Source organism: Coregonus lavaretus, assembly GCF_964263955.1.
Source record: "Coregonus lavaretus genome assembly, chromosome: 5".
In the NCBI taxonomy this organism is placed as follows: domain Eukaryota; kingdom Metazoa; phylum Chordata; class Actinopteri; order Salmoniformes; family Salmonidae; genus Coregonus; species Coregonus lavaretus.
The window spans coordinates 49,168,137-49,194,921 of NC_139992.1; the positions used below are offsets into that span (position 1 = coordinate 49,168,137).

Genomic DNA, 26,785 nt, shown 5'->3' on the forward strand with positions numbered 1-26,785 from the left:
ACTCAATCACAGATTCATTTGGCACATCATTGGACACATGTTCTTACACATCATGAAATATATTGAAGCAAAAATTACAGATAGTGTAGCTTACAAATATAACTCAATTAACTGAACATGGCATTTATTTAAATATTATTTCACTTCCCACTGGGCAAAGACGTCAATTCAACATCTATTCCACGTTGGTTTAACATAATTTCAATGAAATGATGTGGAAACAATGTTGATTCAACCAGTGTGTGCCCAGTGGGTTGTTCAATTAAAAGACATTGGCAACTTTGTATTTCTAGTCAATTTCATCAGTAATCACAGAGAGTAATATAAACAGTTTGATTATGTGTTTAGCGGAGATCTTCTGTGTATAAAGTGACGCGGAAGGGCAAAAATGCCTTATTAAAACACAATTATAGGACCAAACACATATTTTGTGAAACCTAGAAGACAGACTGTTGATTGCCTAACAGTCAGATGCTACAGAAGAAGAAACAGTGCTATTCTCACAGTATGGAATATATATAGCAGCGATTCTGTCAACTGTCATCATCAATTCTGACACACTGACACTTTGATGGTACGGTGCCTTTCATGTTTCAGAGCATCAGCTATGGGGTTGTCTTTATACAGAAATAAAAAACGACTGGGAGCAGCATCGGGTCAGCCACACACAGGGATAGTACCCTTGAAGCAGTTGGGGTTACGTGCCTTGCTCAAGGGCACAGCACTCTGCTGTATCAGTGTGTATAGATAATAGCCTACATAGACAATGTATGATGACAGAGTTACCACTTACTCTCTCTCCTTTCTCTCCTTTGGACTTGAGGCCAAATGACTCAAACATCGCAGTGTTTTGCTGGAGTCTCTGTAATCAAACAAATGTCATGGAATTATGGTAGATGAATGAATGGATGGCTGGGTAAACGGATGCATGGATGGATGAATGAATGACTTAATTAATGAATTTAATAGTGGTGTAGAACATACCAGTCCACCATTACCAGAGCCATCTCCCTGTGAGTGACAGAGAAGAACAAGAGAACAAGGTAAACATAAAGGTGGTTCAAGTCCAAATATTTCATTTAATCATCAAGTCAGAAGTAACTAAATATAACTGTAGTCACCTTTTCACCTTTCTGCCCCTTTGAAAGTGAATCAGAAATGAGAAAGAGATTAATCTATTAATCAAATAGAAAAAAAAGTCATTAGCAGAACTGGTTGGAATGATGTCATTACCAGAACTGGTTGGAATTATGTCATTACCAGAACTGGTTGGAATGACATCATTAGTAGAACTGGTTGGGATGATGTCATTACCAGAACTGGTTGGAATGACTTCATCAGCAAAACTGGTTGTAATGACGTCATTAGCAGAACTGGTTGGAATGATGTCATTAGCAGAACTGGTTGGAATGACGTCATTAGCAGAACTGGTTGGAATGAGGTCATTTCAACCAGTTCTGGCTGCTGGGAGGGAACAAACCATAGATGTAGAATATATTCTATTTCTATGGGACAAACTCGGATACGTGATGCTGACACAAATCATGAAAAAGGCAATGTTGATGATGATGATAATGATGATAGTAATGATGATGATTATAGTAATGATAATGATGATGTTGATGATGATGATGATGATGATGATTATGAAAAGGACATACCTTGCACTGTAAGGGGCAGGGGCCCTGGGGTTTGGTCAGCTCATCAGGGTCATCAGTTGGAGAGTCCAGCTGGGCAGACTAATAAAAGAGGTCAAACACATTGATGTTGACCTTATTATATGACCTTGAATCAGAGGCTGTAGGTCATTATCAATTACATCATAATTTCTACCTCGTGAACATTCTAATTCCAGCTGGATGGCGAGAGTAGCCCACTCCGATACACAGGTGAATTTCACATCTCTGTCACAATTGAGTTTTGGTAATTGGCTGCTTGTCACGCCCTGACTCAGGGGACGCTTATATGTTGAGTCAGGGTGTGTATATTCCTTGTTGTGCTTGTTCTATGTTATAGGATCTAGTAGGTCTAGATCTATGTTGGCCGGTGTGGTTCCCAATCAGAGGCAGCTGTCACTCGTTGTCTCTCTGATTGGGGACAATACTTAGGCAGCCTATTGGCACTAGTGGGTTGTGGGATCTTGTTCCGTGTGAGGTTTGTTGTGTGTTACCGTTGGACGTCACGTTTCGTTGGTTTATTGTTTTGTCGTTGTTTATTAAGTTTAAATAAACATGTATGCATATCACGCTGCACCAAGCCAGTGGTGCGCGTCGCCAGCCCGGTCCGGCCTGTTCCCGCTCCTCGCACCAAGCCAGTGGTGCGCGTCGCCAGCCCGGTCCAGCCTGTTCCCGCTCCTCGCACCAAGCCAGTGGTGCGCGTCGCCAGCCCGGCCCGGCCTGTTCCCGCTCCTCGCACCAAGCCAGTGGTGCGCGTCGCCAGTCCGGCCCGCCCTGTTCCCGCTCCTCGCACCAAGCCAGTGGTGCGCGTCACCAGCCCGGTCCGGCCTGTTCCCGCTCCTCGCACCAAGCCAGTGGTGCGCGACGCCAGCCCGGCCCGGCCTGTTCCTGCTCCTCGCACCAAACCAGTGGTGCGCGCCGCCAGTCCAGTCCGGCCCGTGCCTGCTCCTCGCACCAGACCAGTGGTGCGTTTGTCCAGTCCGGCCCGGCCTGTTCCTGCTCCTCGCACCAAGCCAGTGGTGCGCGTCGCCAGCCCGGCCCGGCCTGTTCCTGCTCCTCGCACCAAGCCAGTGGTGCGCGTCGCCATCCCGGCCCGGCCGGTTCCTGCTCCTCGCACCAAGCCAGTGGTGCGCGTCGCCAACCCGGCCCGGCCTGTTCCTGCTCCTCGCACCAAGCCAGTGGTGCGCGTCGCCAGCCCGGCCCGGCCTGTTCCTGCTCCTCGCACCAAATCAGTGGTGCACGTCGCCAGTCCGGTCCGGCCCGTGCCTGCTCCTCGCACCAGACCAGTGGTGCGTTTGTCCAGTCCGGCACGGCCGGTGCCCGTTCCACTGGTGCCTGGTCCGGCACCGGTCAGCTGCTCCACTCCGGAGCCAGAGCAGTCCGCTCCACCGGTGCCTGATCCAGGTCCGGTCAGCTGTTCTACTCCGGAGCCAGAGCAGTCCACTCTGCCGGTGCCTGATCCAGCTCCGGTCAGCTGCTCAACTCCGGAGCCAGAGCAGTCCGCTCCACCGGTGCCTGATCCAGCTCCGGTCAGCTGCGCCACTCCGGAGCCAGAGCAGTCCGCTCCACCGGGGTTAAGTCCAGCTCCGGTCAACGGCTCCACTTCGGAGCCAGAGCAGTCCGCTCCACCGGTGCCTGATCCAGCTCCGGTCAGCGGCTCCACTCCGGAGCCAGAGCAGTCCGCTTCACCGGGGTCCAGTCCAGCTCTGGTCAACGGCTCCACTTCGGAGCCAGAGCAGTCCGCTCCACCGGTGCCTGATCCAGCTCTGGTCAGCGGCTCCACTCCGGAGCCAGAGCAGTCCGCTCCACCGGTGCCCAGTCCAGCTCCGGTCAGCGGCTCCAGTCCAGACCATGACGTCAGCCCCTCTCCAGGTTCGGGGTCTCCCACACCAGGGTCCAGACTGGGCCTGGCGTATCGTGGGAGGAAGGAGAGGGGAAGCAACACGCCGAGGTCTAGACCAGACCAGGGGCGCAACAGGGAGGCGAAGAGTGAGAGGTCGTCACGCCCTGAGCCGGATCCGCCTCCGAGGCGGAATGCCCACCCGGCCCCTACCCTGTTATGTTTATGTTGTGCGGTCGGAGTCCGCACCTTTGGGGGGGGGGTATTGTCACGCTCTGACTCAGGGGACGCTTAAATGTTGAGTCAGGGTGTGTATATTCCTTGTTGTGCTTGTTCTATGTTATAGGATCTAGTAGGTCTCGATCTATGTTGGCCGGTGTGGTTCCCAATCAGAGGCAGCTGTCGCTCGTTGTCTCTGATTGGGGACCATACTTAGGCAGCCTATTGGCACTAGTGGGTTGTTGGATCTTGTTCCGTGTGAGGTTTGTTGTGTGTTACCTTTGGACGTCACGTTTCGTTGGTTTATTGTTTTGTCGTTGTTTATTAAGTTTAAATAAACATGTATGCATATCACGCTGCGCCTTGGTCTGACCCGTCTATGAACAAACGTGACACTGCTTGCCAACATTCCACACTTCATACTTATCTAGCTATGATCCCAGCTAAGGAGACATATTGAGCAGACATTATTAGCAAGCTAAAATGCTTTAAAACAAGCATGTTGTTCCAAAAAGTCCTGATGTAGTACCTTTCATTTCAAATGATATATTAGTTTCATTCAGATGTGTGTATTCTGTACCTCGTCGTGTTGTCTGAACTCTGAGTGCAGCGCCTCGCTGCAGATGTTGCTGATGAACTCTCTCTCTATGGAGGAGAAGTCGTCAAAGTCCCTGGCGTAGAAGATGTTCTGGTAGCTGGCTGGATACGCTATCTTCTTCAGCTCGTCCATGTCTGCGTTGGCCACCCCGATGGCCAGCACACTCACGCCTAAGAGAGAGGGGAGTGAATATCACGGAAGAACGTGACAATACATGACATGACATAAATAATGCAACATGATATAATGTTATACAACAATATGAGAAGTCAAAGGCTTTTGACAAGGAACAGGTACTGGATATCACTACATGTATCAAAGACAGGTGAGATATGCCTGTGTAGATTAATCTGTGTTAAAGATATGTTTTCAGGAGCTTGCGTGTCAGTAGCAATGGCTCCTAATCAACAAGAATAGAATGGCTACAATCCTTAGACTTCCCAACACATTGACCACGGTTTTGACTAGATGGTATACAGCTTTGAACGGAAGTTACTTTTCGTAGCAGGTTAGGAGAACTTAGGCGTAGCAGGTTAGGAGAATTGGGTTAAGGTTAGGAAAAGGGTTAGGGTTAGCTAAAATGCACTCCTAGCCTGCTATGAAAAGTCACTTCAGTCCGTAGCTGTTTACCATCTAGCCACAACCTTTTGACCCCCAGTAGGTACATTATGGCCTTTGACCTCTCACCCCCAGTATGTAGAGTATGACCTTTGACATCTGAACTGACCATAAGCCTGTGCTATCCTGGAGGGTTGCTCCACATCGTCCACGGCCCGGCCGTCTGTCAGCAACACCAAGACATGGGACACCTCCTGCCTCATCCCCAGAGACTCCTGGAACAGCTCCTTCAGAACGTAGCTCATCCCCTTCCCTATGGAACAACAATAGATTCACTGGCAATATCGCTATCAATATGTACACACACCAGTGGAGGCTCCTCAGAGGAGGAAGGAGAGGACCATCCTCAGTGAATTTCAGAAAAATTTAAATAGTGAAACATTAAAAAAGTTATCATTTTTTGATAAAATTATACTAAATATATTCACGTCACCAAATAATTTATTAAAACATACTGTTTTGCAATGAAGGTCTACAGTAGCCTCAGCAGCACTCTGTAGGGTAACACCATGGTGTAGCCGGAAGACAGTTAGCTTCTGTCCTCCTCCTCCTGGGTACATTGATTTCAATACAAAACCTAGGAGGTTCATGGTTCTCACCCCCTTCCATAGACTTACACAGTAATTATGACAACTTCCGGAGGATGTCCTCCAACCTATCAGAGCTCTTGCAGCATAAACTGACATGTTGTCCACCCAATCAAAGGATCAGATAATTAATCTAGTACTGAAAGCATAAGCTACAGCTAGCTAGCACTGCAGTGCATAAAATGTGGTGAGTAGTTGACTCAAAGAGAGAGACAGACAATAGCTGAACAATTTTTTACAAATTAATTTCTTCCAAAATTAAGGAGAAGTGAGAGAGAGAGAGAGAGAGAGAGAGAGCGCTAGCTATATTTCGTAGTAAATATTTGTTTCACTTTCATTTAGTTAGCATCGAATGCAGCTAGCTAGTTAAGCCTACTCAAACACCCAGCTCAAACAGAGAGGAAGGGATGGGGAGGTAGCTGACTACGGCTATCCAACACTGGAACTCTTCCTAGTCAAGTTAAGCTTTTGGTTTTATTAATTTATTGCCACCGGGGCCCGCCAGTGTAACTCCTAAACTGCTTGCTGCTGACTGTACACTGTACTGCAACTAACGCGTTAGTTCTAGTAGCTATGTTGACTATGACGTGACAATGATGTAGGCTGTGTGTAGCAGTCAGTGGTCATGATATGAAGGTTTGGCTTGGAAATGTTTTTTCACCTGGTCACAGACAGTCCACAAGCGAAGGGAGAAGGTGAGAGGAAGAGAGCGCGTAGATAGATGCGAGAAGGAATTATATATACACAACGAGCTGTTTGTATGTGGCTGCTATGAAAGTGAACTGTGTTTGCGTGTGATCAGGGGTGTATTCATTGTGCCGATTCTGTTAAAAAACATTTCTTAAACGGAAGCGAACGGAACAAAAAGGGGATAAACATAACTGAATTTGTCCAATAGAAACTCTATTTTGCAACTGTTGGTCTAATGATTACACCCTATATCAGCTAGATGCAGGCAAGAGTGTGCAACGCGTTATTGAATGTGTCACTGTCTGTCCATGTGTCACTGTCTGTCACCTCAAATCTGTCTCTCGACCTGTGTACCTACATTGTAAACTTTCATTCATAGGCTAGGTTGTAGCAACCTCATGATGGGTACAGGGAAAATTCGAGTATCATGTAGTAGCCTAAACCTATCGATGTTACATTGAGCTGGGTGAATGGAATATGAATGACAGTCATCCAATATGCTGTAATAGAAATAAGGCCATGTTCATAAAACATTTTATCATCCTCCCTCATCTTAAACGGCACCGGCCGCCACTGACACACACACAGACACACACACAGACTTGCTCGCAGGCACTTACGCAGGCACAATATAGAGAGTCAATATGTATTGAAAGTGAATAGGCATGGAGGGTGTGTCACAATTTCAAAATGCAAACACAACTGGAGACAGCTGGTCATTTCTGGAAACAGGCGTTTGACAAGGCAAGGCTACGGTAGCTAGCAAAAGAGGGTAAAAACTTCAGCTGGCCAGCTAAACATCTTAGCTAGCTGTGGGGCGAAACCAGCACCGGACTACCGCATTTGGGGCCACCGGGGCATCAACCTCCATGAAGCTATGAGAAAATGTTGCAGTTTTAAAGAAGATTCTACACTTTTTGTCATGGGTCAGAGAGAAAAATTGCTGTTTTATAGCTCATCTCATGCTATTGTTCACATTTTGCCATGAGGCTGAGAGAACATTTAGCAGTTTTAAAGCTAATTTCCTGCAATTCTACACATTTTGCTATCATATGCTATCTGGGGGGCACCCGACCTCCAGGGGTACGTGCCCTGCGTGCCCGTTAGGTAATCTGGCCCTGGGCGAAACAGTTAGTTAATTAGTTGTGAAAATGCAAAGCTGTCTCCAAAAGGCAAGGCAAGTTAACCTTTGGACGTTTGTGAGGTCTCCACTTTCAAAGCTTATAGACATTCTACGCAGACAGAGTGTCAGTGCGTGTGTGCGTGTGTGTGTGTGTGTACCTGTTTTGGTGTTGCCTCCTCCATAGCGTATTCCTCTCAGAGCCTTTAGTACAGAGTACCTGTTCTTGTAGTCATTCAGTTTGAACTCTATCCTTGGTTCATCACTGTAGTGCACCACTGCTATCTGAGGGGAGAGACGGGACAGTCAGTGGCAATTACCTACATTCAATAACAAAGTTATCTTATCATGACATTTATCATTCCCCTTCATATTGCCTATATAGAAAATAAAGTTTGAATGAAATACAGCAAGAGGCTACGCTGGTACAATAGGGTACATACTTTGGGCGGACTGAAAAAGGAAGATGATTTCAAATGTCCTGTGCTTTTAGGTTTCAGCTTTTAACATATTGCATCTAAAACATTGTCACAAAGTTTGCAACAACAACCCAGACCTTAAACTCCAAAAGAGCAAGCCAAGATGAGGGTGGCCAGGACCTTAACCCCTAAAAGAGCAAGCCAAGGTGAGGGTGACCAGGACCTTAACCCCAAAAAGAGCAAGCCAAGGTGAGGGTGACCAGGACCTTAACCCCAAAAAGAGCAAGCCAAGGTGAGGGTGACCAGGACCTTAACCCCTAAAAGAGCAAGCCAAGGTGAGGGTGACCAGACCTTAAACCCAAAAAGAGCAAGCCAAGGTGAGGGTGGCCAGGACCTTAACCCCTAAAAGAACAAGCCAAGGTGAGGGTGGCCAGGACCAGCTTGGTAGGAAGAAACCAGACTCACTATGATGGAGCTCAGTAGTATACAGTCCACATGACAGGTACAGTCAACCAGGTACACTTCAGGTACAGTCAACCAGGTACACTTCAGGTACAGTCAACCAGGTGCACTTCAGGTACAGTCAACCAGGTACACTTCAGGAACAGTCAACCAGGTACAGTCAACCAGGTACTCTTCAGGTACAGTCAACCAGGTACACTTTAGGTACAGTCAACCAGGTACACTTCAGGTACAGTAAACCAGGTACACTTCACTCTTACATTGCTATGGTTTTTTATTGTGTGTGATGTGTTAACATACATTGTGTCTGTTAATCCTAAAATGAACAGTAAAGCTTTTGAAATAGTGAAGGTGTGTGACCTCTGACCTGTGTACCCTGAGGACCAATCACAGGGAAATAGGTGACAACCCGGAACAGGAAGTCCTTGAGCTTGGCAAAGTTATTGGATCCGATGCTCCACGACTCATCCACCAGGAACACTATGTCTGCCTTCACCTTACCGCACACTGCAACACACACACACACACACACACACACACACACACACACGCATGCGCACACATAAACGTGCAGGCACACACACACGCAGCAACGCAAGCACGCGCACACACACACACCGGTCATGGTGACAGTGATAGTGGTCATTAACAGACACTATTATCATCAGACAGAACATTGCTAAATGAACATGGTGAAATCTACAGTCTTAAGAAGTAGTCTCTAATGGAGGTAAGTGCTGTTATTCTGAGGGTCTGTTAGTTTGCTCTGCTTGTAATGCCTAACAGCTATTCATCTACAGTAGATGAATAGCTGTTAGGCATTACAAGCAGAGCAAACTAACAGACCCTCAGAATAACAGCACTTACCTCCATTAGAGACTACTTCTTAAGACTGTAGATTTCACCATGTTCATTTAGCAATGTTCTGTCTGATGATAATAGTGTCTGTTAATATATACTGTGTCTGTATATAGGTACTATAAATACAGTTGTTACCTGGCCCTGGTCCAACAGTTGTCTCTGTATCCAAAACCAATACGTTTCTGGTAGTGGTGGTGAGATGGCCGACGCTGGTGGTGGTTGCAGCTGTTTTGACAATGGTGGTGCTTGGGGGTTTCTTGGCGGCAGCGGTAGTGGCCTTGGAGGGGGCTTTGGTGACGGGGGAGTGGGCCGTGGTGGTGTTGGCTGCGTTGGGGTGGGAGGCGGAGAGGGTGTGAGGGGGGAGAGGGGCAGGCGTGGAGGGTAAAGACTGGACAGGCACAAGAGGACGGTCTTTGGCCACTGTAAGGAAATAGATTCATATGCAGTAGTGTAGTGTATCATTTTACATGATATACTGTATATATTATATATTACAGTTGTAATGTCACATACACCGGCTAGGTGCAGTGAAATGTGTTGTTCTACAGGGTCAGCCATAGTAGTACGGCACCCCTGGAGCAAATTAGGGTTAAGTGCCTTGCTTTACGGGCCCATTGGCAGATTTTCCATCTTGTCGGCTCAGTTATTCGAACCGGAGACCTTTCGGCTACTGGCACAACGCTCTAACCGCTAGGCTACCTGCCCTACACCTACACCATAGTAATTACTGAGTAATAACTTAAGTAATGACCTAATAAGTACATGAACCAGCATGTCCTGTATGATAGACGGTTTCCAGTGAAGTGTATAAAAATTAAATGGACAGCTCTCCAAATGTTGCATTTCTTACAGCTTTAATATCTGCAAGGATATCTACAAGGATAGCAGCAGTCAACATTTTTTGTTGTTGTCGTTTTTGAACTTTTGAGTGAGCACGTTGTTTATTGTTCCAGTCTATTGGAGCCATAATGTGACGAGGTATTAAGCCTTACCTATCTTGTGGTAGATAGAGTTGATGGGTCCCTCCACCTCTCCATACAGAGGTCTGATGGTGAAGACGTAGGTCCTGCCATACAGCAGATCACTCAGCTTAAACATGGTGGCAGCAGGGCCAAGCTTCTCCTTTTTGGTGTCCAACCCTGAAAATAAAAAGTGTGCTCATATGTAGTTAAAAAACAATCAATTTAACCTTTAGCCAGGTATGTCATTGGGAACAAATTGTCCACAGGTTGGTCAAAGGGGTGAACAGTTGTAAAAAGTGACAACCACAAAAAATTGTAATCCGTCTAAAAACACATAACACAGTCTAATTCCAAGGGTAACTCAGATTGCCACATCACATTAACAGTTTGGAACAATTGACAATTTACAGGACAAAATCACCATTTACACCTTGAATTCGCCCCCGCGGATTATAATTATTATGCCTACATGATGATTTCTATTCATTATGGCCTCCAAACACTTTACATTTTAAAAATGGAGAAGATGAAACCTAGCATAGTTCACACTGATAAAATCTCCAGCAAGTAGGCTTCTCGTGTGACAGACTGAATCATTTGGTTCTGGGTGCCGAGATTACCAAAAAGTGACTGGGACATGAAAGACAATCCCTGACATTACATTTGTACTTTAGGCAGTTTATTGAAGGAAATGACTTGGATAAGAGAGTGAGGTACTGTCTAAATATACCCACCAACTACCATGCTCACACAAAGCACAAAGTCATTAACACTAGGCCTATACTGATGTCACTGTCATAGGCCCCATTCCAATTGTATGAATGTGCTTCCTTCCTTCCCCTCTTCCTTGAAATAATCACTGATTAGAAATGACTGGCAGTTGAAAGCCATGTGGGGGAGCCCTTTGGTTCACCTACCCAGTCATATCTAGTCAGTGACTACTTCAACATTGGGAGACGGGAGGGCCTAAAAACTGTAGACATTTTTAAGAAAGATCTTAAGAAACACCTTTCTAGCTGTGCTTTTACTTAGGGTGCTTTTAGTCATACTATTTATTTTATACTATCTATTTTATGTATTTGTATTTATTTGAATGCATTAGTTTCTTACGTCCACATTTGTTTAAAATAATTGTCTCATTTTGAAAACAGTGTTTTTATCTTTCTCACCTTTTATAACTGCATTTGTTTAAGAATGTTGAATTGCATCCTCTGTCAGTAATGTGCTGTATAAATAGATTGATTGAGGAAGGATGCATTATTAAGGATTTTGAATGGGGCCATAGCCTGACGTTATCATCTGTGCTGGTGTCATAGCCTGATGTGATTGGCTGTGCTGGTGTCATATCCTGATGTGATTGGCTGTGCTTTGACCTCTGACCTGAGATGTGCCTCCAGGAGAGCAGGTACCCAGAAACCCCGGCAACGCTGATCCAGTTGAGGGAGGTACTGCTGTCTGTGGTGTCCAGCGCTGCGAAGCCGTTCACTTTGGGCAGGTCCACTGGAACATAACACATCCAACACATAAGTGATTGAGAATGGCTACATCGCAGTCAGACTGCAGACAAATCACCTTGCATCCCAAATAACTACTCATTATGTGATCAAGATTATCGATTCTGCGCCTCGCCTTCCTCAAACTGATCCCCTCAACTACACTGAATGACTTTAAGATACCTTACTGCTACTTTTTTGACTAGGTGGTGGTGCTAGGTGAGTAGAGACGTGTGACAGGTCTACATTTGAGTAATTTAGCAGCCGCTCTTATCCAGAGGAATATCTGAGAGGTGTAGCCATAGTTCACTACTCACAGGTGCGTGCAGTGACCAGGAACGGGCTCCCTTCTCGGCCCCCCACCAAAGACGCCACCTGGATCTTATAGGCAGAGCTCTCCTGTAACTTAGGAATGGTGAAGGCGGTAGTGGAGGAAGAGACTAGCTGGGACTTCTCATCGTCACCTAGAGGCAGGGAGGCCAACATGCATGGGATATTTATAGGTCGGGACAACAGGATAGCCTACAGCTATTTCACAATGATCTTTCCTTCATTCCTCACATCCTCTCTCCTCACCTTGAAGCAGAACTTAGGTCTGAGGGGAGGTTCCATGTCCTCTAATACAAGAGGGAGGTGAGGGGATGCAAGGAAGCCGGAAAGACAAATTGAGATAGAGCCTACTTGTGAATGTGTGTGTATGTGTGTGTGCGTGTGCATACATGTATGTGTGTGTTCCTCACCATGGAAGGGGCTCCAGGAGATCTTGTAGCCAGTGATCCCAGGTGTTCTCCTCCAGGCCAGTTTGAAGGAGTTGACTCCGACATCCACCACATTCACCTCCTTGACCGCCTGGATCAGCTCTGATTCTGTCACCGATGCTGACACAACCACATCAAACAGTAGATGTAGGTTAGTTTAAGATAAACAATAGATGTGTGGTGAGATTTCTGCCACAAAATGGCTGCTGTTACATGGATGCTACACATTGGTGGTGGATGAGGTGAGTTTCTGCCTTTCAACATAGAACGCTTTGAGCATATTCCAGATGCTCACCTTGAATACATATACAATTAATTATCATTATTAATGTTGTGACAATGTTCCTCATTCCACAATACAACAGCCTGGATGGACTTCTTCAATGTAAATTGAGAGAGTTTTTTGTTTTACACAAGGCCAGTTCCAGCAAGTACTTTCTGTTAAAAGTTTCTAACAGTCGAAACGAACTCAGATAAAACTATTAGATGATAACAAACATGCCAGGCAGCAGTGACACACACACACACGGCAGTGGTTAAAACACAAGCCTTAAGTGAAAACAAAGGGAACTGCGGTTAAAATAGCAAGCTCAAAGTAAATGACCCGTCAATCAAACGAGGGCACCACATCCCCTACTTAATTACAATATCAGGACTTCATCCACAGGGCTGTGGGTTATGTAAATAGCCAGTTACTCAGTGTTACACACTCCATATGTTCCGTATAATGTACAGTGAGGGAAAAAAGTATTTGATCCCCTGCTGATTTCGTATGTTTGCCCACTGACAAAGAAATGATCAGTCTATAATTTTAATGGTAGGTTTATTTGAACAGTGAGAGACAGAATAACAACAACAAAAATCCAGAAAAACGGATGTCAAAAATTTTATAAATTGATTTGCATTTTAATGAGGGAAATAAGTATTTGACCCCCTCTCAATCAGAAAGATTTCTGGCTCCCAGGTGTATTTTATACAGGTAACGTGCTGAGATTAGGAGCACACTCTTAAAGTGCTCCTAATCTCAGCTTGTTACCTGTATAAAATACACCTGTCCACAGATGCAATCAATCAATCAGATTCCAAACTCTCCACCATGTTCAAGACCAAAGAGCTCTCCAAGGATGTCAGGGACAAGATTGTAGACCTACACAAGGCTGGAATGGGCTACAAGACCATAGCCAAGCAGCTTGGTGAGAAGGTGACAACAGTTGGTGCGATTATTTGCAAATGGAAGAAACACAAAATAACTGTCAATCTCCCTCGGCCTGGGGCTCCATGCAAGATCTCACCTCGTGGAGTTGCAATGTTCATGAGAACAGTGAGGAATCAACCCAGAACTACACGGGAGGATCTTGTCAATGATCTCAAGGCAGCTGGGACCATAGTCACCAAGAAAACAATTGGTAACACACTACGCCGTGAAGGACTGAAATCCTGCAGCGCCCGCAAGGTCCCCCTGCTCAAGAAAGCACATATACAGGCCTGTCTGAAGTTTGCCAATGAACATCTGAATGATTCAGAGGAGAACTGGGTGAAAGTGTTGTGGTCAGATGAGACCAAAATTGAGCTCTTTGGCATCAACTCAACTCGCCGTGTTTGGAGGAGGAGAAATGATGCCTATGACCCCAAGAACACCATCCCCACCGTCAAACATGGAGGTGGAAACATTATGCTTTGGGAGTGTTTTTCTGCTAAGGGGACAGGACAACTTCACCGCATCAAAGGGACGATGGACGGGGCCATGTACCGTCAAATCTTGGGTGAGAACCTCCTTCCCTCAGCCAGGGCATTGAAAATGGGTCGTGGATGGGTATTCCAGCATGACAATGACCCAAAACACACGGCCAAGGCAACAAAGGAGTGGCCCAAGAAGAAGCACATTAAGGTCCTGGAGTGGCCTAGCCAGTCTCCAGTGTCACGATCGTTGACGAACGGGACGGACCAAGGCGCAGCGTGATATGCATACATGTTTATTTATATTGAATAAACACCACGACAAAACAACAAATGAAACAAAACGTGAAGTCCAAGGTAGACAAACAACATACCTCACACGGAACAAGATCCCACAACTAACTAGTGCCAAAAGGCTGCCTAAGTATGGTCCCCAATCAGAAACAACGAGCGACAGCTGCCTCTGATTGGGAACCACACCGGCCAACATAGAAATAGACATACTAGAACATCAACATAGAAATATACAACATAGAACATACACACCCTGACTCAACATATACGAGTCTCTTGAGTCAGGGCGTGACAGTACCCCCCCCCCCCCCCCCCCAAAGGTGCGGACTCCGACCGCGCCACATAAACATAACAGGGTAGGGGCCGGGTGGGCATTCCGCCTCGGAGGCGGATCCGGCTCAGGGCGTGACCACCACTTACTCTCCACCTCCCTGTTGCGCCTCTGGTCTGGACCTCGGCGCGCTGCTTCCCCTCTCCTTCCTCCCACGAAGTACCAAGCCCTGTCTGGACCCTGGTGTGGGAGACCCCGAACCTGGAGAGGGGCTGACGTCTGGGTCTGGACTGGAACCGCTGACTGGAGCTGGACCCGACGACGGTGGATCGAACTGCTCTGGCTCCGGAGTGGAGCCGCTGACCGGAGCTGGATCAGGCACCGGTGGAGCGGATTGCTCTGGCTCCGGAGTGGAGCAGCTAACCGGAGCTGGATCAGGCACCGGTGGAGCGGACTGCTCTGGCTCCGGAGTGGAGCAGCTGACTGGTGCCGGACCAGGCACCGGTGGGACAGGCACGGGCCGTGCCGGACTGGACACACGCACCACTGGCTTGGTGCGAGGAGCAGGAACAGGCCGGACCGGGCTGGCGACGCGCACCACTGGCTTGGTGCGAGGGACAGGAACAGGCCGGGCCGGGCTGGCGACGCGCACCACTGGCTTGGTGCGAGGGACAGGAACCGGCCGGACCGGGCTGGCGACGCGCACCACTGGCTTGGTGCGAGGGACAGGAACAGTCCGGGCCGGGCTGGCGACGCGCACCACTGGTTTGGTGCGAGGAGCAGGAACAGGCTGGACCGGGCTGGCGACGCGCACCACTGGCTTGGTGCGAGGAGCAGGAACAGGCCGGGCCGGGCTGGCGACGCGCACCACTGGCTTGGTGCGAGAAGCAGGAACAGGCCGGGCCGGGCTGGCGACGCGCACCACTGGCTTGGTGTGAGGAGCAGGAACAGGCCGAACCAGGCTGGCGACGCGCACATTTACATTACATTTACATTACATTTACATTACATTTTAGTCATTTAGCAGACGCTCTTATCCAGAGCGACTTACAGTTAGTGATTACATTTTTTTTTTTATACTGGCCCCCCGTGGGAATCGAACCCACAACCCTGGCGTTGCAAACGCCATGCTCTATCAACTGAGCTACATCCCTGCCGGCCATTCCCTCCCCTACCCTGGACGACGCTGGGCCAATTGTGCGCCGCCCATGAGTCTCCCGGTCGCGGCCGGCTGCGACAGAGCCTGGATTCGAACCAGGATCTCTAGTGGCACAGTTAGCACTGCGATGCAGTGCCTTAGACCACTGCGCCACTCAGGAGTGGCTTGGTGCGAGGAGCACCACTGCACCACTGGCTTGGTGCGATGAGCAGGAACAGGCCGGGCCGGGCTGGGAACACGCACCACTGGTTTGGTGCGAGGAGCAGGAACGGGCCGGACCGGACTGCGAAGGCGGACTGGAGGTCTGGAGCGGAGAGCTGGCACAACCCGTCCTGGCTGGCTGCCCACTTTCGCACTACACATGCGGGGCGCTGGCACAGGACGCACTGGGCTGTGCACGCGCACTGGCGTTACAGCTCGTAGAACAGGCGCAGGATATGCGGGACCGAGGAGGCGTACTGGAGACCAGGAGCGTTGAGCCGGCACACCCCGTCCTGGCTGAATGCCCATCTTCGCACGACACGTGCGTGGTGCTAGCACAGGACGTACAGGACTGTGCCGGAACACTGGCGACACAGTACGTAGCTCCGCATAACACGGAGCCTGCCCAGTCACACTCCTCCTCGCGTGAGTACGGGGAGTTGGCTCTGCTCTACCTCTAGGCTCCGCCAACCACCCTTTTAGCCCCCCCAAAAAAACTATCTTGGGGCTGTCTCTCGGGCTTCTTCCTCGGCCGGCGCCTTCCGCATTGCCGCTGCTCCTCTCTATATCGCGCCTCCACTGTCTCCTCCCAAGGACGGCGATCCATCCCGGCCTGAATCTCCTCCCAAGTCCAGGATCCCTTACCATCCAGGATCTCCTCCCAGGTCCAGGCTGTCTGCTCCTGGACACGCTGCTTCGTCCTCGTTTGGTGGGATCTTCTGTCACGATCGTTGACGAACGGGACGGACCAAGGCGCAGCGTGATATGCATACATGTTTATTTATATTGAATAAACACCACGACAAAACAACAAATGAAACAAAACGTGAAGTCCAAGGTAGACAAACAACATACCTCACACGGAACAAGATCCCACAACTAACTAGTGCCAAAAGGCTGCCTAAGTATGGTCCCCAATCAGAGACAACGAGCGACAGCTGCCTCTGATTGGGAACCACACCAGCCAACATAGAAATAGACATACTAGAACATCAACATAGAAATATACAACATAGAACATACACACCCTGACTCAACATATACGAGTCCCTTGAGTCAGGGCGTGACATCCAGACCTTAATCCCATAGAAAATCTGTGGAGGGAGCTGAAGGTTCGAGTTGCCAAACGTCAGCCTCAAAACCTTAATGACTTGGAGAAGATCTGCAAAGAGGAGTGGGACAAAATCCCTCCTAAGATGTGTGCAAACCTGGTGGCCAACTACAAGAAACGTCTGACCTCTGTGATTGCCAACAAGGGTTTTGCCACCAAGTACTAAGTCATGTTTTGCAGAGGGGTCAAATACTTATTTCCCTCATTAAAATGCAAATCAATTTATAACATTTTTGACATGCGTTTTTCTGGATTTTTTTGTTGTTATTCTGTCTCTCACTGTTCAAATAAACCTACCATTAAAATTATAGACTGATCATGTCTTTGTCAGTTGGCAAACGTACAAAATCAGCAGGGGATCAAATACTTTTTTCCCTCACTGTAGTTACGAAAGTTCAATCAGTAAGGCTGGTCTGAATGGATCATCAATTTTCTCTGTTGTCATTCATTTAAGCCTGTACTCGATTGAAATAACAGTGGTCTCGTTAAAAACGCACATCTTAGAAATACAATTGTCTTGGAATTACAACGGTGTAGTGTGAGGGTTTCCAATGCATAAGTGTGAGTACACTACCGACAATAACTCGTCAACCACTGCTTTCTTGTGTTTCCATGCATACGCATTTGGATTTCCAGTATCCAATCAAAGAAATTGCTTTAAAAAAAAAAAACTATGCCCCTTCCTTAAATTAGTTGTTTGTATACAGCGCCTACCAAGCACATTGCTGTGACTGCAGACTTCACTGACGTCATAGGGGCGAATCCTGGGTTCCACTTGAGTCGGAATTTCACTTAGTCTCCCAATGACATCAATGCATGCATAAGTGAAAATGTCCAATACCCACCAGCACCACTGCGGGGGAAAAAATCATGCATAAGTTAGGATTTGCCCCATACTCCCTCTCCAGGTACCTGTGAGCTGTGAGAGGGAGATTTCTGGCCCCTCTGTGTTGCCGTAGACAGCGTGGATGCTAACTATGTAGACCGTCTCTGGGTTGAGGCCCTCAATGCGGTGGAACAGAACACTGCGGTCCAGATACTGGGACTGGGGAGTGTTGCCATCTGTGTAACACAACAAATTAAAAGACTCAGGCACGCACACCTATGTGCACACACACACACACACACACACACACACACACACTGCCAGTTCACAGGCTACATTCATCTTTGAAATTCAGATAAGGTTATATTTAGGAACAAGAAGCCCAGTACAGTACCGATGTTCCAGGTGAGTTTGTACTCGGTGGACCCCACGATGGGACTCCACTCCACGTCGATGGAGGAACTGGTGTAGGAAGTCACTTGGAAGTTAGACACATATCCCAAAGGAGCTAGCGGGCAGAGAAGAGGGAATACAAGGCAACATGACGAAGACGCAGGGAGCAGGTGCAGTCAGTGAGTTTAATCGGAACGAACAGAGAATACAAAAACTGGAGTAGAGTCTCAACATGAAAACAGAAAACAATACTGCCTGATGGGTGATACAACGGAGTGCTAGATAAAGGGGAAGTAATCAGGGTAGTGATGAAAATATACTTTACTAGGAAAGAGGTAACGTTTGGACTCACATGTGCGGAAGGTAGCTGAGACCCCGGGTCCCACCAGCGATCCAAACAGGACGTAGAGAGACAGGACATACTCTGTGTCATGGACCATGTTCTTCAGAAGGTACTCTGTGGTAGAGCCATTCAGAGCCAGCTGCCTAGGACGGTCCCGACCCACAAACTCTGGAAGAATAACACACACATAACAATGGAGTAGGGGGGAGGATTAGGGCTTAAGCCCTGATCTAAGGTCAGTTTAGTGTTTTGCCCATAATGATTTTGGTTAGGAATTGGGGAGGGTAAGCTGATCCTAGATCTGTACATTGGGACAACTTCTACCCTTTGGTGAAAAAAAATAACCTGCTATTGGAGGCAAACTCCTTTGGACCAATGGAGTGTTCAGTTGAGTTGTGTCTGATGATCTGCAAAATGGCTCACTATGTAGCTTAAATCAAATTAGATAATTAGCCATTAGGTCACTTAATGAATCCCTTAACGACCATTCCATTTAATTTGTCCCTTTCATATTGCTTTTCCAAACACTTACAGCCCAATACAGGCAAATGCACAAAGCAAAAAGCACAAAAAATATAAGAGCATTCATTTTTCAAAAATCAAATCAAATAATCTAAAGCAAGTAATTCTACAGACATTGGGATTGTTTGTTGACATCTTTCATTTCGAAGCATAGCTCTGTTGACATTAAAAGCATCCCGAGTTATTTAAAAAAAGGCAACCAGTCGTGAGGGCAATGAGAAGAGAAGAGGATGCCAGAACGAAAACCAACCTAAACCCCAAAATAACTCATCATCATCATCATCATTTCCACATGAAAGGAGAAGGAACCCTAATATCCTTCCTCCATCTTTTCATCTAGCTTGATCAATTCCTTTTCTCTCACTTTCAGACACAAACACTCCTCTTTATTCACACATTCCCCCCTTTCCTGTCATCCCCATATAAACATCATCAAAAGCCCGTCCCCTCATTAAAACAACCGACATATCCCTCCAGCTCTCCTTTTATTTTCCTGTTTTCTGAGGGGGTGGCCATGATGCCAGCTTGTCACTTGGAAATGACGCTGGTACTTCCGAGTGACAGTGTGGGGAGCCCAGTGCTGGCATTTCAAAGGATCTGTGTCGTGTCACCACTGGGACGCTCAGAGGGGTGACATCAAATACCCCCTCCCTCCCGTCACCTTCTTTTACCCATAACCCCGCTGCAGAATCTTCCTCCAATCATGTTCTAGTGATGCTGATTTTGATAGACACGGTGAGACAGAGGGATGGTAGGTAGGTAGGTACACAGCTCCATAGACACTTCTGGAGATCTGAGAGGATTGGACAGGGATAATTAATATGGTAAAACAATTCCACCTAGACTATCAAATCAAATCCCCTCAGATCTCCACAAGTGTCTAGGGGGTAGGGGGGTTGTTTTTTTGTTTTGTTTTGTGCAAGTGTGTATTGTGTAGAGGTGAGAGGTCACCTGGAGTGGGCCCCCAGGCTAGTCTGTAGCCGGTGGCCCCAGAGACAGAGTTCCAGGAGACCACAGCACTGTTGGTGTTCACTGCCGATGCCTTCAGAGTCTGGACTGCACTGCTCTCCACTGGCACAGAGAGAGGGGAGAGAGAGAGAGAGAGAGAGAGAGAGAGAGAGAGAGAGAGAGAGAGAGAGAGAGAGAGAGAGGGGGGGGGGGGGGAGCGAGAGAGAGAGAGGAGAGAGAGAGGAGAGAGAGGGGAGAGAGAGGGGAGCGAGAAGGCAGAGACAGAGAGGAGAGAGAACGAGAGGAGAGAGAGAGGAAAGAGAGAGGAGAGAGAGAGAGGAGAGACAGAGAGAGAGAGAGAGAGAGAGAGAGAGAGAGAGAGAGAGAGAGAGAGAGAGAGAGAGAGAGAGAGAGGGGGGGGAGCGAGAGAGAGAGAGGAGAGAGAGAGGAGAGAGAGGGGAGATAGAGGGGAGAGAGAGAGAGAGAGGGGGAGAAAGGGGAGAGAGAGGGGAGCGAGAAGGCAGAGACAGAGAGGAGAGAGAACGAGAGGAGAGAGAGAGGAAAGAGAGAGGAGAGAGAGAGGGGAGAGACAGAGAGAGAGAGAGAGAGAGAGAGAGAGAGAGAGAGAGAGAGAGAGAGAGAGAGAGAGAGAGAGAGAGAGAGAGAGAGAGAGAGAGAGAGAGAGAGAGAGAGAGAGAGAGAGGAGAGAGAGAGGAGAGAGGGGAGAGAGAGAGAGGAGAGACAGAGAGAGGAGAGAGAGGGGAGAGAGAGAGAGAGGGGAGCGAGAGAGAGTGGAGTGAGAGAGAGGGGAGCGAGAGTAGATGGGTTATGATTTGTTCCCTGAGAGTTTAGAGAACAACATACTATTGTAGACAGGTTTCACTTAAACCTAGAGTCTGGAATTCGAAAAACAACAAAATGGCCACCATGTCATTTGCTTTGGCGTATATTCTGGCTTCTGATGGAGTAAGACAGTACAACTAAGCTGATGAGGCATTTATACGTTAAACATGGATGTACCAAATCCCAGATTACCCCTTTAACACTCATTATGGATAGAACATTAGACATTGAACAGCTGCATGATAAAGGGAGAGTGCCTCAGCCGGCACACTGCTAGGGCTCTGGTCAAAAGTAGTGTATTACGTAGCTAATAGGGTGCCATTTGGGACACAACCAATGTTCAAAAGTTGACTTATCCTGTGCATAGCCCCCAGTGTCCATGGTAACTCACGTGTCTTGGCTGGGGTAGAGGTGACAGGGCCCTCGATGTCCACAAAGATGGGGTTGATGGTGATGGTGTACTCAGTGCCTTGGTGGAGGCCCTGGATCATGTAGAAGTTATAGGTCTCCCCCAGGTTCACGTTCTCTCTATGGCCATCTGGTGGTGGAAGAGGGGAGGGGGGTTGGGTAGCTGTGATCTTAGGTGACCTCCAGATCTGGGTCAAATACATACACTATGTCAAAGTCATTGTGTATCTGTATGTAGTCTGTATGTAGTGTGTATATAGTCTCTATGTAGAGTGTATGTAGTCTGTATGTAGTCTTTATGTAGTCTCTATGTAGTCTCTATGTAGTTGTATATGGTCTGTATGTAGTTGTATATAGTCTGTATGCAGTAGGTAACTTCAAAGACACAGTGTCTGAGTGGTCAATGTGTGTTCAGTGTGTCTTCTGGGTGACCTTGGTAACACACTGCTAATACGGTCCCAGTACCTGAGGAGGACCAGGTAAGGCGATACCCCGAGGCCCCCTTCACTGAGCCCCAGCGGGCTTGGACTGTGTCTGTGGTGGCGTTTTGGACCATGAACTGCTGCACTGGCACCAGTTTCACTGCAGAATAGATATAGACACACACACACACACACACACACACACACACACACACACACACACACACACACACACACACACAGAGTCTCAGTTAAGGGAAGAACACTAATGAATACCTTCCTGTTTATTTAATATTTACATAAATTATAAAAAATGTAATCTGAGGCAGTACAGACAAACTGCATCACACACAGATAGTGAAATACCTGACCACAGCCTCAGAAATCTGATCAACATGTTGGGAGAAGCTACACTGCCACTTAGTGGACAATCTTAGAAAAACAACTTATTACATAGTCAGAATGCTGTACATAGATTTCATAGGCAATTGACTTAGATTGTATTTTCAAGATCCCTTTCAAAGGCAATGGAAGCATCTTGATTCTCCATCATTTTCTAGAAGTGTAAACTCCCACTCATTGATTTAAAAGCATAGGATTGGTTTGAGGCAGGTAGACTGGAGGTTAATAGTGTTGTGCCAGTAACCAAAAGGTCACTGGTTTCGAATCCCTGTGCCGACTAGGTGAAAAAAATCTGTCGATGTGCCCTCGAGCAAGGCACTTAACCCTAATAGCCCCTGTAAATCTCTCTGGATAAGAGTGTCTGCTAAATTACTAAAATGTAAAATTCTAGCCTCTGGTGGACACATTCAGCAAGGTCACTTACGTGTTTTGCCGACGATCGAGACAGGTTCGCTGGGGCCCTCGGGGTAGACAGCATAGATACTGACAGTGTACTTCTTATCCTCCTCCAAGCTGTCAATCACATGGGAGGAGGTGTCGCCGCGCAGCACCTGCTCATAGGTCAGCCCTGGCCTGTTGGCTGCATTGGGTTAGGACACAATTAATCTTTCGTGGACAGACTACTTAAACATGATGCTGGATTTTAGTTCTGGGTTTACCGAGTTTAGGACAAAATAGGTATCCCTGTTACATTCTGTACCAGAAGTGATAACTACCTTCAATAAAGACAATTATAAATTCTGTACCGGGTATTACATTTGTTATAACACCCAAAGACAATGAGAGCCATGACATCAAGTAGAGAAATATGTGAAAGGATTATGACTAAATATGTATCCCTGTCTAATTCTGTAGCCTTCGCAGTGTCAAAGTTGTTATGACACCGCAAGAGATGGGGGAATCAGAGGCATGATAATCTAGTAGAGAAAATGTGAAGGGGTTTACAATGAGATATGTATAGCCCTTTCAACTTCTGTACCTGGTGTCAAAGTTAATGTAAAACCCCAAGAGACCGGCATGATATGAAGCCTCAATTAAACTGAAATAACTATGGTAACCAGACCTGGGTTCAAATACTAAAATAATTTAAAATACCTTAGCTGTGGTTGATTAAGGTTGTCTACTGCAATGGACCCATAGAAAAGTCCCAAAAGTACAAACTTCGCCCGCCTGGCACTCTTGACGGGCTAAAGCAAACACTACAAGTATTTGAAAGATATATTATTCAAACCCAAGTCTGGATGAGACTAATGATGTGGTGTAATGTCAATACAGGAGTCAACTCACATCTGGGGATGAAGATCTTGTATCCCTCGAGCTTCCCTAGAGGTGGTGTCCATGCCAACCTCAGAGAGAAGAGCCCCTCCTCGATCACACGGAAGTTTGAGACAGGAGGCACAGGGGCTAAGTCAGAGGAAGGAAAATATGTTGTAACGTTGAGTATATTTGAAATTGCATGTGTATATGCAAAATGTCTAGTTATAAATGAGCACAGGTAATGTGATGTGTACGTTTCAATGTGGGTGAATGTCTGCATGTAGACTGAGTATACGTGTGGATCTATATTTACAATACTACTGTATGTGAGTGTGTTCACCAGGTGTTTGTTTGAGAATATGCTCTTCAATATTTACCTGTGTGTGCGTGTATGCTAGTGTGTGTGTGCGTGCACGCTCGTGTGCGAGCATAGGTGCATGTCTGTGTGTGTGGGATTGTTGATGTTAGTGCCTCTGTAACCCACGTGTCTGTGTGATGATGGTGGCAGAGTCTCCAATGAGGCCGGGGTAGATAGCGTAGACAGTCAGAGAGTACTCTGTCTTAGGAGTCAGCTCTGTCACTAGAGATGTCCTCTCATCACCTTTCAGATCAATCTGATAAGACACACACAGGACAGGGAGAGAGAGAGGGGCAGGGAGAGAGAGCGGGAGAGGGGCAGGGAGAGAGAGCGGGAGAGGGACAGGGAGAGAGAGAGAGAGGGAGCGGAAGAGAGGGAGAGAGGGAGAGGTTTGAGTGAAATGGGTAAGGGTGTTTGTGGGGATGGTTTTGTGTGTGTGTGTGTGTGTGTATGTGTGTATTCAGAAACTGTATCATCACTAGAATCACTCTACTCTGTAATCATTCTACACCAGTCTTTCACCACTCAGTCAGCCGTTGCACATATTTGTTCTTTCCCAGCACCAGCACCACCTGATTCAGCTATACAAGGGCATGATAATTAATGTACTAGTGGAATCAGGTGGAATAGAACTGATATGTGCAACAGCTGTAGGGCGGCAGGTAACCTAGCGGTTAGAGTGTTGAGCCAGTATCTGAAAGGTCATTGGTTGGAATACCGGAGCAGTCAAGGTGAAAAACCTGTCGATGTGCCCTTGAGCAAGGCACTTAACCCTAATTTGCGCCAGGGGTGTAAAACAACACATTTCACTGCACCTATCCATGTATGTAACAATAAAACACTTAATTTTTAACGTCAGGGTTAGAAAACATGTTTTATATTACACAGTACTCTTTCAAATCTCTTTCAAATACATCTCAACCCTATCGCATCCATCCTCTCCTCTGTGACTTCACCACCCAATACAGAAGTTATGTAATGCCTGCATAGTTTGATTGTCCCTGCAGGAATGGTTCTGTTAGAGAATGCTAAAGTATCTTTCTCCAGAGTTCTATAGCTGTGTCATAGCAAGGACAAACACACAACCCACTCTGAGAATCCTGTGCTGCACCCTGTGGCTCTGGCAAGGCTGTAGAAAATCACTGAGAGAAAACACACAATGGGAAAAGATTCCATGCCTGCGAGACAAAGACAAAACACGCACGTACGTGCACACACACACACACACACACACACACACACACACACACACACACACACACACACACACACACACCAGACTATACAAAACAAAGACTAAGAATGTGAATGTCACAATATAGTTCAGAAGAAAGGGTCAGTAGATGTACACATGGAACACAAACACACACACACTCTCCAACAAATAGTGTAGTGTACAGTACATTACAGTACAGTACATTATATTACATTACATTACAGTACAGTACATTACATTATAGTAGATTACAGTAGATTACAGTAGATTACAGTACATTACAGTGCATTACATTACATTACATTACATTACATTACAGTACAGTACATTACAGTACAGTACATTATAGTACATTACAGTACATTACAGTACATCACATTACAGTACAGTACAGTACATTACAGTACATTATTGTATATTACAGTACATTACATTACATTGCAGTACATTAAACTACAGTACATTACAGTACATTACAGTACATTGCATTAGAGTACATTACAGTACATTACAGTAAATTAGAGTACATTACAGTAAATTAGAGTACAGTACATTAGAGTACAGTACATTAGAGTACAGTACATTAGAGTACATTACAGTACATTACAGTACATTTCATTACATTAGAGTACAGTACAGTACATTACAGTACAGTACAGTACAGTACAGTACAGTACAGTACAGTACATTACAGTACATTACAGTACAGTACATTACAGTACAGTACAGTACATTACAGTACATTACAGTACATTACAGCACAGTACATTACAGCACAGTACATTACAGTACATTACATTACAGTACAGTACATTACAGTACAGTACATTAGAGTACATTACATTAGAGTACATTACATTACATTACAGTACAGTACAGTACAGTACAGTACATTATAGTACATTACAGTACATTACATTACAGTACATTACATTGTAAAGCTCAAGGTCATTGTGATATTGCTTTCGGATTTTCACTCACTGCATACTAGCGACACATGGGCACACACACACACACACACACACACACACACACACACACACACACACACACACACACACACACACACACACACACACACACACACAGTCCACAGCTCTATCTAGCAGTATCCTGCTGTGGTCAGTCTCTGTGTCTGTAATCAGCACCATCTGGTCCTGGGCCCCAATATCCTGTCACCTCTCACATCCCATCCCCCATCCCCCTGCCACCTTACTCACCTTCCACCCCACTACCAGGTTCACTTATCTCAGCTCACTCCTTACCCTCCCAACAAGATTTCGGGTCAGTTCAGTTTCCAAATCAGTCAATTCAGAAAGTGTTTTCAATTTTGACTGAATTGAAAAACTGAATTGACCTCAACCATGCCTTCCTCCCAGGCAATATCCTATTTTAGCCCATTGTCTGAGCTGGCATTCAGAATTTAGCCACCGTTATTACCACAACATCTCAACCACTAAACAAACCCCTCCCCTCACCTGTGTCTGCAGGCTGGGCAGCAGCTGTCCCTTGGGGCTGAGGGGGGTGACCAGAAGGCGGTAGCCGGTGACGTCTCCGGTGGCCTGGCTCCAGGTCAGCCTGAGACTGCTGTAGGCTAGCTCACTCACCTGGAGGTCCCGGGGACCCACCACACGCTCCTCCACTGATGGGGGAGAGAGATGGAGGGAAGGATGGAGATAGGAAGGAGAGGTGGGTGATGAGTAAAGGGGGAGGTGGAGGGAGAGAAACATGGGGAGTGACGAATAAGATAGAGAAAGATGAGGGGGAGAGAGAAGGATGGAGGGGAGAGAAAGAGAGAGAGAGAGAAGGATGGAGTGGAGAGGAGAGAGAG

General features: G+C 46.8%; 1 protein-coding gene across 1 annotated transcript in view; it reads right to left on the reverse strand.

The window, feature by feature from the left end:
- The window catches only part of LOC311129302 (uncharacterized protein), a gene marked incomplete at both ends in the record, with an annotated part of 90,150 nt that overhangs the window by 53,548 nt on the left and 9,817 nt on the right, over positions 1-26,785 (reverse strand). Inside the window, 23 exons of the mRNA XM_084161583.1 lie at positions 794-862; positions 985-1,011; positions 1,122-1,139; positions 1,662-1,739; positions 4,316-4,503; positions 5,061-5,204; positions 7,510-7,633; positions 8,597-8,736; positions 9,226-9,510; positions 10,083-10,229; positions 11,433-11,552; positions 11,863-12,009; positions 12,286-12,423; positions 17,929-18,078; positions 18,237-18,350; positions 18,588-18,746; positions 20,052-20,171; positions 21,283-21,429; positions 21,765-21,881; positions 22,548-22,703; positions 23,411-23,527; positions 23,865-23,994; positions 26,433-26,596. Of these exons, the coding sequence (XP_084017709.1) occupies positions 794-862; positions 985-1,011; positions 1,122-1,139; positions 1,662-1,739; positions 4,316-4,503; positions 5,061-5,204; positions 7,510-7,633; positions 8,597-8,736; positions 9,226-9,510; positions 10,083-10,229; positions 11,433-11,552; positions 11,863-12,009; positions 12,286-12,423; positions 17,929-18,078; positions 18,237-18,350; positions 18,588-18,746; positions 20,052-20,171; positions 21,283-21,429; positions 21,765-21,881; positions 22,548-22,703; positions 23,411-23,527; positions 23,865-23,994; positions 26,433-26,596 (2,999 nt within the window). The remainder of the gene's footprint in view (positions 1-793; positions 863-984; positions 1,012-1,121; positions 1,140-1,661; positions 1,740-4,315; positions 4,504-5,060; positions 5,205-7,509; positions 7,634-8,596; positions 8,737-9,225; positions 9,511-10,082; positions 10,230-11,432; positions 11,553-11,862; positions 12,010-12,285; positions 12,424-17,928; positions 18,079-18,236; positions 18,351-18,587; positions 18,747-20,051; positions 20,172-21,282; positions 21,430-21,764; positions 21,882-22,547; positions 22,704-23,410; positions 23,528-23,864; positions 23,995-26,432; positions 26,597-26,785) is intronic.